We start from the raw sequence: 15847 nt of genomic DNA on the forward strand, positions 1-15847 counted from the left end.
GATTAGTGGAGATTTAATATTACCTTAATTACTTAACAATTTTACTGTTTTGCTCAATAAAATGTTTTACAACCGCCTTTATGCATATAGCCACAAGCCAATCTTGTATCCTCTTGCACGTCTGCATCATTGGTGTGGCTTGCTGAGTACGGTGGTTGTACTCAGCCTTGCTATTATTCCCTTTTTTCAGAAGTGCAGTGTTTCTGAGTTGAAGACGAGTTAGAAGACCAAGGCTCAGACTCCAGTTGAGTTTTGCCTGTGGAGTGGAGCTGAAGCCCCGCTAGGATCGCCTTTTTCCGCTGCTGTCGTTCTCTTTCGGTGTGAGGACTAAGTGCCTCTTCTGTAAGTATTTTACGCTTTATTTACGTTTGGAACTGTATATTACTTGTTGTTTTGTGTATCCTGGCTGGTCCTGGACAGGGATTTAATACGCAAAATAGTCTGAAAATTTAGGCTAAATTTCTGGGCGTGACATCGTTTGTGTTCCTTTGTTGGTCAAGTGGCGGTTGGTCACGCTTAGCGGCGGCCAGTCCGGTGTTAACTTTCTCTCGGTCTTGTGTGTTGGCGTTGTCGGTGTGTGGGTGGTGGTATATTTTTTTTCCTTTTCCTGGTTACGACCCTCCAAGGTTGTAATCTTGTAATTTTTTCCTGCTCTATCAATAGAACTTCGCACCGTCTCGTGCGAGTCGTTCAAAAAAAATTGTACACATGGGTGCAATATGAATGGACCATATGAACCATCTATCGAAAAAGAGAGATCATCTTTAGATTATACAGGTGTAGATTATACAGTGGCTGTGAGGCCATTCACACTGTGATGAGTAGAAAATCGGCGTGCTGATTGGCACGCCTGCCAATTAGCTCGTACAGCATAGGTAAAATTCATACTTCAGTATAGCATCTTTATGATATTTTAGTTGTTGTGGTAGTAGTATTGGTTTATTTTGTCCATTGATTTCGTTCGTAATAATTATTTTAGACCTTTGATTTTTTTTTTCATAATATATTATCAACAACTATAAAGTTAATATCAAATAAAAATATATTTAAATACAAATACTTCTTTCAGGTTGGTAATACTTACCTTACCGTTTTAGACAATGATACGGCCTAAAAAATAACTCTAACTACTAATTTTTATTACAATATAATATATAGAAATATCAATAAATTATGATTTTATTAAACTACTTTTAAGACTAATCCATACGTATGCTCTCCATACTTCTAAGGTGACTATTTTAGATATTATTTATAGTTAAAGTTTTAAAATTTGACCATAGCTTTATCCAAAACAAGTATTATCCAAAACAAGTATTACTAACGTGAAGGGAAGGAAGTATAATGATACTACATCCAACATTAAATTTTAGTTCAATTATTAGTCAGAGTTTTTAAGTATTGAATTTCGTAAAACCAAACCTTATATTACCACTGAAGGATTAAACTCCTACTGTGGTTCCCTTTTTGAAAGTGACTGTTTTCCATATTATCACTGTGGATAGTTTATTTAATTAACGGGATAAATTAATATTTAAAAAAAATCTAATTCACAAATAGATAACACTTGTGGTCAAACAAATGCATTAGAAGAAAGTTGTTTTAGAAAATGTATTTTTAAAAGCATGTAGCAAATAGCCCATTTCAAAAATATGGAAAACACAATTCTGAAAAGAACTGGCCTAACTAGTGGCCTACTCTCTCCGTAAAAAAACAATTTCTCAAGACGAATTTGGACAAGCATCTGTCCACGTTTATTCTCATAAGTTATTTTTTTCCGATACTGAGGGTGTACATGCATACTTCGTAGGCAAAGAGCAGATGAATCAACAAATGACAGTACATTGCTCGTACTGGTACCAGGCAAGTATATGTAGCAGCACCTCCTCTGCGTGTAGCCGTGGATCAACAAGTGACTTTTGTTTTGGAATTTGCAACACACAGACATGAGCCCGCGTGGCTCTTCGTAGGTGAATTTTTTCTTCCTCGGCAAATCCACTTTTATCTTCAAAATATCTAACAACTCCACGTGGCAGAATTTTGGAGATTTTTAACTAAATTTTTGGCTGCCACATGGTCTAATGACAAGGTTAATCTTAACCTCATTTTTGCATGAGGACAACTTAAGACCCGCATGGGATAATCGATTTTTCCATACGGACGTCTTAATGAGCCGTATGTGAAAATCGATTTTTTTCATAATAGAGGTTTCTCTTTTTAATCTTTGACTAAGACTTGGAACTAGCCTTTCTCCCTCATACTAACTTCAAATGTGTTGATTTTTTTCCTAAATGTTTCTAAAATCATGCTTTATCATGTTATTTCTTACTGCTATTATTTTGGCCATTCTTTCTCGTGACCTTATTTTATCAATTAAAAATTTGAATTTAAAAAATAGCATCTTCAAATAATATTTTGAAGCAATAAATAATTTCAGCTGAAAATGCCATGAACATAAAACTTGTAGAACTCATTAACAGATACAACTTTTATTTTGGTTATTTCTTCATTCGACAAAATGATAGTAACATTATTCACAAAATTTGCATATCCCTCTTATTGTTTATAAAACCATATAAGAGATATGTAAAATTCGTGAACAATATTATATCACTTTGTTGGATTAAGAAATGACCAAAATAAAAGTTATAGATCTTGATGAGTTATACAACTTTGTTGCTGATGACTTTCTCAGTTGAAATCATTTAGTATTTCAAAATATTGTTTGAAGTTGTCATATTTTGAAATTCAAATTCAATATGTTCAAACAAAGTCATATAGAAAAATAACCAAAACAAAAGTTGTATATCTTGATGCGTTATACAACTTTGTTATTGACAATTTTTCTATTTGAAATCATTTACTACCCAAAAATTACTTGAATTTCATATATTTTAAAATTCAAATTTTATACAGTTCAATCAAATTCGGATGGAGAAATGACCAAAAGAAAATTGGTAGATCTCAATGAGTTCTACAACTTTGTCCTTGACAGCTTCTTCACATGAGTTCATTTAGTATCATAAAATTCGATTCGAAGTTCTCATTTTTTCATATTAATTTTTTAATGACTATTTTCGCATGCGGACGCTTAAGTGGTCCGCATGTAAAAATGCTCACTCTTTTTTTCTCTCCTCCTCTCTCTCTTTCCCTGCTTACCACTTCAATTTTTTTCACCCCTCTCCTCTCTCTCTCCATATATTTATTTCTCTCCTCTTACTCTCCTTGTAATACCCCGTATATTAAAAGATATTTAGGTTTTTTTAGTTTATGTTGACTTGTTAAAATAAAGATGTTAACAGAAATAAATAAAAGAAAAATATCTTTAGAAGTGGGCTAACATGAGAAGGCCCATAAATCCAGCCCATTAGTTCTCCCCTAAAACCTAGAGAGAGGGGAACCGAATCCCACCTCCCCTCATAGTGCCGCCACCCCTCTCCCTGGCCGGCGCCTCCTTCCTCCCCTCCTCCTGTGTTCGCATCTCTCAATCTGCAACAAATTACTCTCCCTAGATCTCCACCTTCATAGCTTGGATCAAGAAGCGAAGTAGAAAAACGGAACGAGGAGGAGGAGAGGAGTAGAAGGAGGGATTAGACCGGAGTCTCTTCTATTGTCTCCTCACAAGTTCTCTAAAGAAACCCTAGGTGAGGCCTATCCCCTTGTTGTATCAGTCGTTCTAGCATGGCTTTAGTGCATTAATTCGTGGTTAGGGAAGGATAGAGAAGGAGTTTGGGTAGCTGCGGTTCGGTTTGTTGCAGTTTTGCATGTGGGCAGATTTGCAGTGCTTCAGTGTTTCGATGTTTCGGGGCTCTAAATGTTAATTTCTGCAAAAGTGTATAACTAGGAAATTGTACATAATATTTAGATATATCTTCTGACCAAAGGACGTGATTTTATCTCAAGTGGTTTAGGAGATATAGTTTTTTTAATATGACTATTGTTTTTGTGTCATAATCTGGAAAGTAGTAGATTGAACTGTTTTTGGAGGGGCTAAACAGTGGAATCAGCCAGGCCGCCTATAGACAAAGTTGTAGAGGTTTTTCTTAGCTTTGCATATTGGTAAAGCACACCCTGATTGGGCGAGTAGAACTCCAGTTATGGTTGTTTTAGTGTGGACAGTCTGAAATTCTGGACAGATTTTGAAGCCTGCTTTCAAGCACAAATTAGACCATTTAAATGGCAGAATAAAAATATGCTTTCTACATGAAAGTTGTAGGTATTGTTCTTTAGATTTTCAAAATGTATACATTTTCAGTCATAGCCTTTTCATATTTCAAGATATAAAGGTTTGAAGCAATAGTCTTGTGTATAGTCCAAGCGGCGTTCCTTGTTATTGAGTTTTGATGGGATGGGGCAGTAGGTTCACCTTTTTCATTGTTTTATACGCATGTTTGAATGTGTTTGCTGAGGTTTTGTTTGTGATTAGGTGGTGGTCCATCAGATCGTGCATGATACCAATCTTTCGTTGGAGGCAAGTGCATGATGAACTAATTGTGTGATTCATAGATTGTTTGCTCTATCTATCTATTTCTGTTATATTTCTATGTGGTATGTGACTGCTTATGTTCAGACTGTTGTTAATGCCATTTAGATTTCAAATTTATCTTATGTCGTGACATTATTCATGTTTTATTATTTTAGATGTTTTATTTCTATTATTCAAGGACCATGCGTAGTCATGGGAGTGCAATTTGGATCTTTATTCATGTTCCTGTGAGTAAGCGCTGATCACGCTTACTCGGCTTTGCCGGCAAATGCTAGGATGTATTCACTATTGTCTGGGATGGAAACTACTATTTCAATTCATGCCTGCCCGGGATGGGAACTACTATCTTCTTTGACTTGGTGTTTGGAAATGTGTTTCCTATCAAAGAAAGAAAGCCTTCTGTTCATGCTTTATTGTCAATGATGTGTATATGTGTTTTCTAGTTCCATATTGTACTTGCTGAGTACTTTTATACTCACTCTTGTGTTTTACTTGATTTTAGGTATGCATTGAGATCGACATGCATGGGCGGGAAATAGCACCCTTATATACACATCTACTTGCACACTATCAAACTATATTGCTTAGGTCCATAATGACACTTAAATTATATCTTGGTTTGGTCTTGTAATAATCTTTTAGATTTCTATTAGTTTCTTCCATTATAAGGATGGATCGTATTGTGGGAATGATATTGTTATTAGTTTAAGTTCTAATTACCTATCGTGGATGTCCATATTTATAGGGGAGACTATGCCGAAATTTCTAATAATTTTGGAAGTTAGTGGTTTGAGTGTTTTTTGGTGTGGCACTCTAAGTACGTGGTTACCTGGGGTGTTACACTCCTCTCCTCAATCTCTCTCCCCCTCCGAGTGGGTGGCAGCGGACAACATTGCGACCTAGGGCAGCTCCGCCGCCACCATCCCTATCCCAATCCGGTGTTGTCGCCACTAACGACGACGAGGAGGTGCTCGGCCGGAAGAGGGCGGCTCCATCCTCAACACCGCTACCAATGACAAGGAGACGGCCAGGGGTCCTCGGTCGGCCGATGGCGGGCCGCCTCGGGCATGGCGGGCAGCAGCGGCGCTAGTCGGCCATGCTCGGCCGGGAGAGGGCGGCTCCATCCTCAACACCGCCGCCAATGACAAGGAGACGACCAAGGGTCCTCGGCCGGTGGTCAGCGGCAGCTTCGTCGGGCACGGCGGCTAACGACGGGCTTCCTCGGTGTGGATCCGGCGATGGGCTGTGAGCGCCTGGGCGACCTTGCTGTGGATCCGGCGGCGGGCGGTGAGTGGCGAGCGGCTGGGCGACCTCGCATTGGATCCGGCAGCGGCGGCTCGTCCCGTGCGGATCCGGTGTCGGTGACAACGGAGGGCAGTGGGAGCAGCGGATTTGATGGCGGCGGCGCGCGGTGGAGCCGGGAGCTAGGACGCCGATGCGGATCTGGCAAGGAGGACGGCTGCCTCGAGCAGCGGCAGCGGCGCCGCCTCGTGCAGATCTGCCGACAACGGTAGCGGGCTAGGGTTCTGCCAGCGGCTGGCTAGGGTTCGGCCGCCGTCGGGTTTTTTCATTTTTATTTTTTTCGCTGAAATTATTTTCGCATGCGGCTAGTATAGGGGATCGCATGCGAAAATGGGATTTTTGTATGCGGTTGTCCTGGCCGCATCTAAAAATCTGATTTTTATAGACCTTTTAGTACATGCGGTTGGGTTGGCCGCATGCAAAAATCACTTTTGACCGTATGGAAAAATGACTTTTGTAGTAGTGTTGTCCGTTGATATCAGGCAAGTGAAGGGACGGCTGTGGAGATGGCGTCACACCCGCGCGTGGGAGGAGAGGGCCTCGCCGTCGTTGGAGCTCGTCACTGCTGTCCACCTCCTCCCCATCCCTACGAGTCGCCATCGAGCTTGTCATCCCCATCTAGCGACGAGGAGGCGGCAGCAGCTGGGTGGATCTGCGCCGCGTCTGCTCAACCCTTCGCCGTGCCGCCACCGAGCTTGAGGGGAGAGGGGACATCGTCATCAGATGTCATCGCTGCCGACGACAACTAATTTTGAATTCGTTAGGCGTGGAAGAGAATTCTGCTCTCTATTATCAGGTAGTATTAGCAAAATGTGAAAGCACTGATGGTCTGATGCATACTCATCAAGGAAGCACTGCTAGCAACCGGGGCCTCAGATGAAAGGAGCTAGATGGACACATGGCCGAATTTTCGAGGTGTCTAACTTAAATTTTTAGGGCGACACATGGCCCTATTGGAGGCTTGATTCTTGACCCGGAAATCGTATAAGAGATGTGACACTGAGCTCGAGGCTGCCAGTCCACCTTAGCCCAGATCGTGACCTTGTGAGGCTCCTCTTGTCTTGTAGAGGGCACGGTCTCTTCATCAAGGAGAAGCCACATGAGGAGTAGGCCATACGTTGTGGAAAAGGGCATGCTCCTGAGTGGTCCCCCGAAAGGGTGTGCCACCCATCCCCTCGATCAAGTAGGCAGAGGGACTAACACACCTAGAGACATCAATACATGTCGTTGTTATCAATTCGGGTTGTCACAAGCTATTCATCCGCCTAGACCACCCTAGACAGATTCGCCATCGAGACAGAAGATTCGCCTCCGAGGCCCTACAAGAGAGCTAAACGATGCATCGCCTCCATCTGCGCGCCTGTTGCCCCGATCCACGCCACATCAAGGTCTATCAGCCAGCAGCGCACGATCATACCATTCGGACCTCCTCCAGCCCTAGCTGCACCAATCCAGCGAGGAAAGGAGCTCAAGACTGTCACAGTGTCACGCCCTGAAGTTTCCCCCTTTTTCTTGCTTTAAAAAAAATGGTTAAATAAATTGCCCGAAGAAATTGTTTAATTAATCTAGAGTTGAACCATAATTAATAAATGCAATTAATAATCGGAAATAGTGTGGTGGAATTTTTCTTGAGTTCCCCATGACCTAATGCATTAACAGAATTTTTAGTGGAATTTTCACAGCCTTAAAAGTAATTTTAACCAATTAAAAATGAGCAAGTGCAATATTTAATCCCAGGAAAAATCCTCTCCTTTTTCCTTTTTCTTTTTCCTCCACTTTTTTCTTCTTGGGCCGTCGGCCCACTCCCTCCCGCGCTCGGCCTCCTCTTTGTTGGGCCGACACATGCACCCCTCCCTCCTCTCTCTGGGACGCCGACAGGTGGGCCCTACTTGTCGGTCGTCTCCTACCTCCGGCAACCGCCGCTGCCGTCAAAACCGCCCACGCCGCCGCCGTTTCCTGCCCTTCTCCGTGCCCCACTCCGCCCGTGCCGCGCGCCCATGTCGCCGCCCCACTCCTCCACCTCTCCCGCTCTCGCGCGCGCGCTCGCTTGGAGGCAGGATTCGATTTGAATCCTCTTTCTCTCCCTCACCACCTTCCCACGTCACCGGCCAAATCAGGAGGGTTCCCGGCCACGTTCTCCCCTCCCGTGCCCTATAAATCACTCTCCCGAACCTCCTCTACCATTTCCCTCACTCGCCGTGCCCTCCTGCGCCTCCTACCTCCGCCACGCCGCGCTCGCCAAGCTCCGCCGCCGCCGCCGCCGCCGCTCTCCGGCCGTGCGTCGCCGCTGCTCCAACCGTCGCTGCGCCGCACAATCGCCACCGCTAGCTTCGCCACCGCGAGAGCTACCTCGGCGGCCGTTCGCTTGCCGTGTGCCGTCGCCGTACCGCTCTCCCCACACGTCGCCGCCTACTACTGCCTCCATCCACCGCTAGCCGCCGCTACTCCCACCGCCGTGCCGCTCCGTCGCCGCCGTCGGCCTCGGGAGGTCGAGGGCCACCTCGTCCACCCGCCCGATTTGCCGTCCGCTGCTTACTGCCGCCGTCCGCTGTCGTCTCTCTCCTTGCTGGCCGAACTCCACCGGTGAGGACCCCTCTCCCTCCCCTTTCTCTCCTCTCCCGCGTGCTGTCGCTTCCCGCGAGCGCCGCCGCCTCCCGCGCCGCCACTTGCCGTCGCCGGCGGTCGTGCACACGCCGCCGCTCTCGCCACGACCGGCCGGCTTGAAGCCGAGGCCGAGACAGTGGCTGCTTCCCCCGCGCTGTCCGATCGCCTTTGACGCTAATCCGGGGCGTTGGTCTCGTGGACCGGCGGTGGACCACTCCCGTGGTCTCAGTCCATGGTGCACCGGCCCCCTTGAGCCGTTGACCAGTGGGGCCCGCCTGTCGGCGCCGCCTCCCCTGATGATGTCAGCCCTGGTGATATTGTGCAATAAATCGAATAAGGACTTTTCTTTATTAGTAAAAACACAGAGAATCTTCTAAAATTCATAAGTAATTCATCCGGGCTCCGTTTAAGTCCATGCAAAGAATCCATTAAAAATTGTTTTGTTTCTTGTTTCAGTAGTCTTATAGCATGTTTTGCTTGTGTGCTTTGTTTGTCGCGTAGATTTCAGCCGTTTCGTCGATCCGCGTGTTCTCGAAGACGTTGCTGAGGTCTCACTAGTGCGAGAGCAAGGCAAGTCATGCATTACAATTGATCATATTGTACCCAATTTAGTAATATCCCGCATTTCTATTAAATGCTGCATTCTTTTACAATGTCATGTGGGATGGGTCCTATTACTCAGCCATATATTGTTTACCTTATGCCATTGATAACTTGGGTATCAAAATGACTAGATGTTGGTTTAGAAAATGCTTAGCCATGCCTAGCTCAACTAGTACACAAATGGGGATCACATTATTACATAGACTTTGACTATTAGCATAGCTTTGGATTGGTGCCACCGCAATGGTGTTAGTTAATTAAAATACACTGAATGGTGGGCTGTGGGTGCTTGGTTTTGCTGGTCGCACCCATGGCAATTAAGGACCGGTTCACGGGAAACCCTGGGAGGCTTACCGTGCATACCACAAGCGGGAGTGGGTAACTGCTTGATCTGAAGTATAGCTCGACCCTTTCCTAGGCACCGGTGGCGAGGGTGGGCGTGATGGAGTTGGGTCGGCCGGGGTGTCCGGTTGTCCAGCTGCCGGATTCACCGCGGCGCAAGAGGGGACCGCCCACTGCCTTCTGAGGGGTGTGTTGACAGAAAACACGAGGCCTGGGAGATCTGCTTAGCTCCAGTGCAGATCCAAAACTCGCCTTCGGATGTATGAGCGTGCCAGTTGATTTGATCCTGCAATCAACAAGAAATAAAGACAAAGAAACCGCAATTAATCCTACAAATGATAGCCGATCGGCTGGGTGCCGATGACATATCATTTCTTTTAGGCCAATGTCATATGTACATCGATCGGCTGTCATGAATAATTAAGGAAGAACTAAATCTACTCGATCGCCTGTAGATGTTAACAATATACAACCCTTATGTCGACATATACTTAAATCAAGTGATTGGGATAGATCGGTCGCCATGCCGAGACAGTATAAATCACTTAGATCGAAATATAAATTAACAACAGAACTATATATGTTCATAGCATAGCCGATCAGATAGATCTAGCATGTATCGGCTAATACTCCGATACCACTCTATATTAAGATATTAAAGCAAGTAAAATATATCAAACAGAAGCATAATATACTTAAATGCAACAAGATCTTAATATAAAGGGCAGATTTAATCATGTCAATTAAGCATATAAGATAACTATAGTTAAATCAGATAAGATCGGCTGAAACCCCGATGCTACCCTAATCGGCAATCAGGAAGCAGGCTAGAGATTGATATTCTAAGCACGACTTAATAGATCAAACTCAACTGATGCAACATTAAGTATGAAAAGAAGAACAATATTTAGACAATCAAGCCGCTGGATGTTTCATAGAGTGGTAGATATCTTATACAGTCCAAGCTAACGTCGCTATTTAACCTAATCGGCCGCCTTCTACTAACAGATGTTAGCCGATTGTAGGTTAGATGACGATATTACCGAAGATTATATAAGATATATGATAACTTGATGAATTACATAAACAAGATTAGAGTATCATGAAGATGGAAGCACTAATCCCGAGAACGCAAGTCGCCATAACAAGTTTTACCTCTTGTTGAAGATCGGAACCGATGCAGCTCAACCCAAAAGCAAGAACTCGTCGAAATAAAACTAAAGCGAAAAGGGTGGCGATGCGCCGAAATTGTATTGAACGTGTCTGTTATTTTTTATATAGGGCTCAGGGTCTATTTATGCCCGAGAATTACATGATATGTCCATACCGGACACGACTATTATCTCTAACAAACCCTAAGATACTATAAGTCTTTGCGGCAGACTTTTTCCCAAACATATCTCTAAGGAAATTACATAAAATATCCTAATTAATAGATACAATTGCCTTTTAAGGAGTCTATCCATGCGTGGCAATCATCTTGAAGCATATCAACTCAACCTGATGATGTACACCGAGTCGTATTCTTGGAATCGGATGTATCGGCTAGCCCTGTCCGACTCGAACTCTGCCGATCTTGACCGTAGCCGATTCGGATTGCAGCCGATTCTTGCTTTGTTTCCGCAACAATCTTCGTCTTCGATTCTGCTTCGATCTAATCTTCTTTTTCCGATGCTGATATTACCAAATTTGGTTGTTAACACATGTCCCCCAAGTCCGGAATATTTGGTAATGTTTCGGATTTGCCATATACCAACTCTGAGTGAATATCGCACTTGCCATTTTCCAACCGTTACTCCAGCTCTTTAAATACTAACCGTTACCCCCGAGAAACTTCACACCGTTTCCTCCGTTTTCACCGCTGAAGCAGAACTTTATCCTCTCTCTCTTCGGCGATTCCTCCGACGCACAAGGTGATCTCCAGGCGACTTCATCTCCGGCCAGATTTCCGCCCATGGCGATGTCGACCTCCGCCAATCTGTCCGCCGCACCATCGGCCGAGTATGCAGAGGTAAGTACCCATCGGCTAGATCTCTTTCTTTCACAGCAGATTGATTTTCTCTCGCCTTATCTTGTTTTCTTCTTCTCTATCCCTACTTGCATCTGTAGCGTCTGTCCATCCTGGTTGCGATTCCAAGTCTGTCACATGAGAACCACTATTTTCTTGGTCCAATCGGCAGTCTTGATCCTACTGAATTTATCAACGGCGAAACCAATAGGATTCCTTTCAGATTGGCCAACCCAGATCTAGGTCACTTGAAAAATACCTTTAAATCTTGGCCATCTCTAGAGAAAACCTCACTCGAGAAGAGCTGGATCACATGGTTCATACGCATATCGGCTAGCAAAAGAGTTCACTGGGATGAGATTGGAATCGGCCAAGCACTCGACCTTACCATAGCCAACTCAGCTAAGGACGAACCCCTAATGGCAACTGCCACTTATTTCTGGTTCAACACCATCAACACCTTCCTATTCAACCAAGGGCCGATGACCCCAACTCTCATAGATATTATCATGATCACGAGTCTAGATATCACCTCATCGGCTAACCCTATGAGCCTGAACACAAAAAACCAATATGACTTCAAGACAAAGAGCATAGGCGGCTGGTCAGGCTATGTAGCAGCATACATGGGCCAGGGTCCGGTCACCCCGCGAGAACATGTGGCTTTCTTGCTAATGTGGCTAGAAAAATTCCTCTTCTGTGGATCAAGCTGTGGCCCTACAACCAATTGGCAGTTTGTAGCCGAAGCCTTGGAAACAAAGAGACAATTCCCTTTAGGCAAGATCCTCCTCGGCTACTTATACCAAATGCTAAATAACGCATCGGCTAAGTTAGTCGTCGGCTCAATAGTCGGAGCGGGTGGACCATGGTGGCTACTGCAATCTTGGTTGAATTTGGTAGTCATGAAGTTTGTCAATCAGCCATCTGTAACAGAAGCTGAATTCCCAAGACTGGAGCCGATTGAAGACAGTGATGGAGAAGAACGCACTCATCGGAGATGCACATCCTTCGGAGAATATGCCTCCACACCAACCGATGCAGGAGCAAAGCTATCAGCCGAACTGCTCAAAGATTGGTTTTGCAGCTTTTATGAAGGATTCCAAAAAGAAGCTCGAGTCTGGTTCCTCTATGAAGATTCAACACTTCTAGAAAATCCTTTGGACTTTAGATTTGAAAACATCAACCATGACAGATACCAGAAACCCAGAGAAATCTACTCAACTGCAATCAGCACATGTGTCCTTCCTGTCGGCATTCATCAAGGAAGAAACGTCCAAGTCTCCTATGAATTTTATCATCCAATGAGCTCCGCTAGGCAGTTTGGAATGGGCCAACTTCCAATCGGCTTATTCTTTGCCGATAAGATCCAATGCCGAGGGGAAATCTCATCTACCTTAATGATGAATCGGCTGCTTAATCTTCAAGGACCTCCATTGGGCAGCATTGAAAACATAGAGTTGGCAAGATTCAGGAGTAGAAACTTCGACAGATGGTGGGGTGAATGGAAGCTACATCTATTCCATCAACCGACTTCAATTTATATGACAGGCCTATTTCCAGATGTTGTCCCTCAGGTATATCTTTATTTATTAATCATATTTGAACAATTATCAGCCGATCCATCACTTGATTAATCTAATCCTCTGTTTTATAGACAACAGAATCTCCCCCCCCCCTACACCAGAGCAATAGTGGCAAAGATATCAAATATGCCCCAGGACTAATTCCAAATGGAGGTGGACCATCCCCTCCATTCATCGGCTATGATGCCCCCAAGACTTCGGCTCTTCTCCAAGGCTTAATCAGGGAACCAGCCGATGCAGGCAAGAAAAGGAAAACCAGATCATCGGCTGTGGACACATCAGCCCCGGCCCTCAATAAGAAAACCAAGTCAAAGAAAACCAAGCCAGTTGATGATCTGCATGCTCTAGATCCATCTATCGAACAAGCGCTAGATGAGGAAGAGATTGAAGAAGACATTGATCAAGCTGCAGCCGAAATAAGCGATACAGAAAAAACACCATCGGCTTCACCCAAGCAGACTCCTCCAACTCCTTCTGCCCCAGCTCATTTTTCGAGAGTAAGCATCTCTCTTCAATTTCCTCTGTAATTACTTCACCTTTCAGTCGATTACTCATAGATGTATAATTCTTAGAAGAAGAAAACTGCCGTGAGAAAGAAATCGGCAGCACCAACTCTCAAACCGGCTCCATCAGTAAGATATTCTTAGTTATCTTATTAACTAATCTAGGCCGATTATGTCTAACATTTGTCTTTTTTACAGCCTCCTCCTCCTCCTTCACCTCCTGTGCAGCTAGAATCAGGCAACCGTACTCCATCGGCTGCAGACAGTCATAATGTCGAGGAGGAAGAACAACCAGCTGCTCCTACCATTCCAGTAAGTTTTGTTCTCACAAATTCAAGATCGGCCAATAATGTTTTGATCCTTAACCATCCATAACACTATCTCTTACAGGTCTTAGCCAATCTGTTTTCTTTCGACATCAAGGATTATCTCGATGAAACAGAGGAAGACACCACCAGTAAAGCCATAGCCCCTCTGTCGGATGATGTGAAGAAAACGCTTGAGGATATCTCTCATCGGCTAGAAGCATCACTAGACAACTTGGTGACCAACTGTGGCTCGATCCGGGCAAGGTTCACATATATCCAAGCTCTACTCCCGGATGAACTAGCCGATGTCCTTACTCCAGCTGTCTACCTTGAGCAACACCAATTCAAGCTGGAGAAGGCCAGGCAGAGATTAGCCGATCGCCGGGAGCGCAAAGACATTGAAGCTACAATCCAGCACAATCGGCAGCTTGTGCATGTAGAGAAATCCAAGCTTGATCAGCTGTCTGAGGGCCCAATCAAGTCAAATATCGATCGGCTTGAAGCTCATAAGATTGACCTCATGGCACAACTTCAAGAATGCAACGCCGAGCTGGATATGGAGCACAAAAAGTTAGCCGATCTCCCGAAGTTTATCGAAGATCAAAAAGCCAGACTCAAATCGGCTATCAAAAATGTTGCGGATTTGACCAAGTCTCTGAGAGTCATCCCTGGAACCGATGCTCAAGATGCCCAAGCTATTGAGGAAGTAGAACAAATTAGACAAAGGGCTATTTCGGCTATCCAGCGATACTTGTCTCAATGACTTGCTGTGTAATAGACTTTAGAGATATTCTTTTGTGCCGATTAATATAACTTTTGCTCAAAAATTTCCATTATTTGTATATATATGCCCCCCTAATTTTACAATGTCAAAAAGCATTGATAAAATTATAAAAAGAACTAAGGGCGATATAACAATATCGGCCATTGTACACCGGCAAACCACAACCGATTACAATATACAAAGAACTAAGGGCGATATAACAATATCGGCCATTGTACATCGGCAAACCACAACCGATTACAATATACAAAGAACTAAGGGCGATATAACCATATCGGCCATCTCAAGGCGATGTAAACACATCGACTATCATGCATCGGCAACATCAGCTGATCACTCATTAACCCAAACACTTGGGTAATATTTCTTCAAGTATTTGCCATTTAGCGCTCTGCCATAAACTTCGCCATCGAGTCCTTGCAACATGTAAGCTCCCTTAGATACCACTTTATGAATTTGGAACGGTCCTTCCCAATTCGGCGAACACTTGCCGAATTTGCTATCCCGAGTCCCAATCGGCAAAATCAACTTCCACACAAGTTCACCTTCCGAAAAATCTTTGGGTACTACTTTCTTATTATAATGCCGGGCAACTCGCTCCTTATCCTTGGTAACCTTTGCAAGGGCTCGTAACCGTGATTGAACCAGATCCTCCCTCTCATCGGCCATAAGGTTGTAATATTCATCGGCTGTTAAATCATTTTGCAATTCCGTTCTCCTAGAGCCGATTCTAACTTCCCATGGAAAAACAGCTTCATGTCTATAAACAAGTTTATAAGGAGGAAACTGTATCGACCCATGACAAGCCATCCGATAAGACCACAATGCTTCGGCTAAACGAGTATGCCATTGCCGAGGATAATCATAAATCTTCCTCTTAATCAACTTGATCAAGCTCTTATTAGATGCCTCAGCCTGCCCATTAGCTTGTGCATAATATGGTGAAGAATTCAACAATTTGATTCCCATGCTATCGGCAAACTGAACAAACTCATCGGACACAAAGGTTGAACCTTGATCTGTTGTAATGGTTTGAGGAATACCAAATCGGTAAATTATATGCTCTTGAACAAACTGTATAGCATCCCCAGAATCAACTTTCTTCAAAGGAATCGCCTCTACCCACTTGGTAAAATAATCGGTTGCCACCAATATAAACTTATGTCCTTTACTCGACGGTGGATTAATCATACCGATCATATCAATTCCCCAACCTCTAAACGGCCATGGTTTAATAGTAGGATTCATAGCCGATGCTAGCGCTCTCTGGATTGCTCCAAATTTCTGACAATCTTGACAACCTTTATAATATCTGAAACAATCC

The 15847-nt window shown here is 44.0% G+C and overlaps 1 protein-coding gene across 1 annotated transcript in view; it reads left to right on the forward strand.

Moving 5' to 3' along the window:
- The first annotated feature begins 11291 nt into the window (after positions 1-11291).
- The window catches only part of LOC127776911 (uncharacterized), a 37229-nt gene continuing 32673 nt past the window's right edge, over positions 11292-15847 (forward strand). The window contains exons 1-6 of the mRNA XM_052303474.1: positions 11292-11348; positions 11447-11588; positions 13277-13425; positions 13501-13560; positions 13630-13743; positions 13822-14309. Coding sequence (XP_052159434.1) covers positions 11292-11348; positions 11447-11588; positions 13277-13425; positions 13501-13560; positions 13630-13743; positions 13822-14309 — 1010 coding nt within the window. The remainder of the gene's footprint in view (positions 11349-11446; positions 11589-13276; positions 13426-13500; positions 13561-13629; positions 13744-13821; positions 14310-15847) is intronic.

The sequence above is a fragment of the Oryza glaberrima genome, chromosome 6, assembly GCF_000147395.1.
Source record: "Oryza glaberrima chromosome 6, OglaRS2, whole genome shotgun sequence".
Lineage (NCBI taxonomy): Eukaryota > Viridiplantae > Streptophyta > Magnoliopsida > Poales > Poaceae > Oryza > Oryza glaberrima.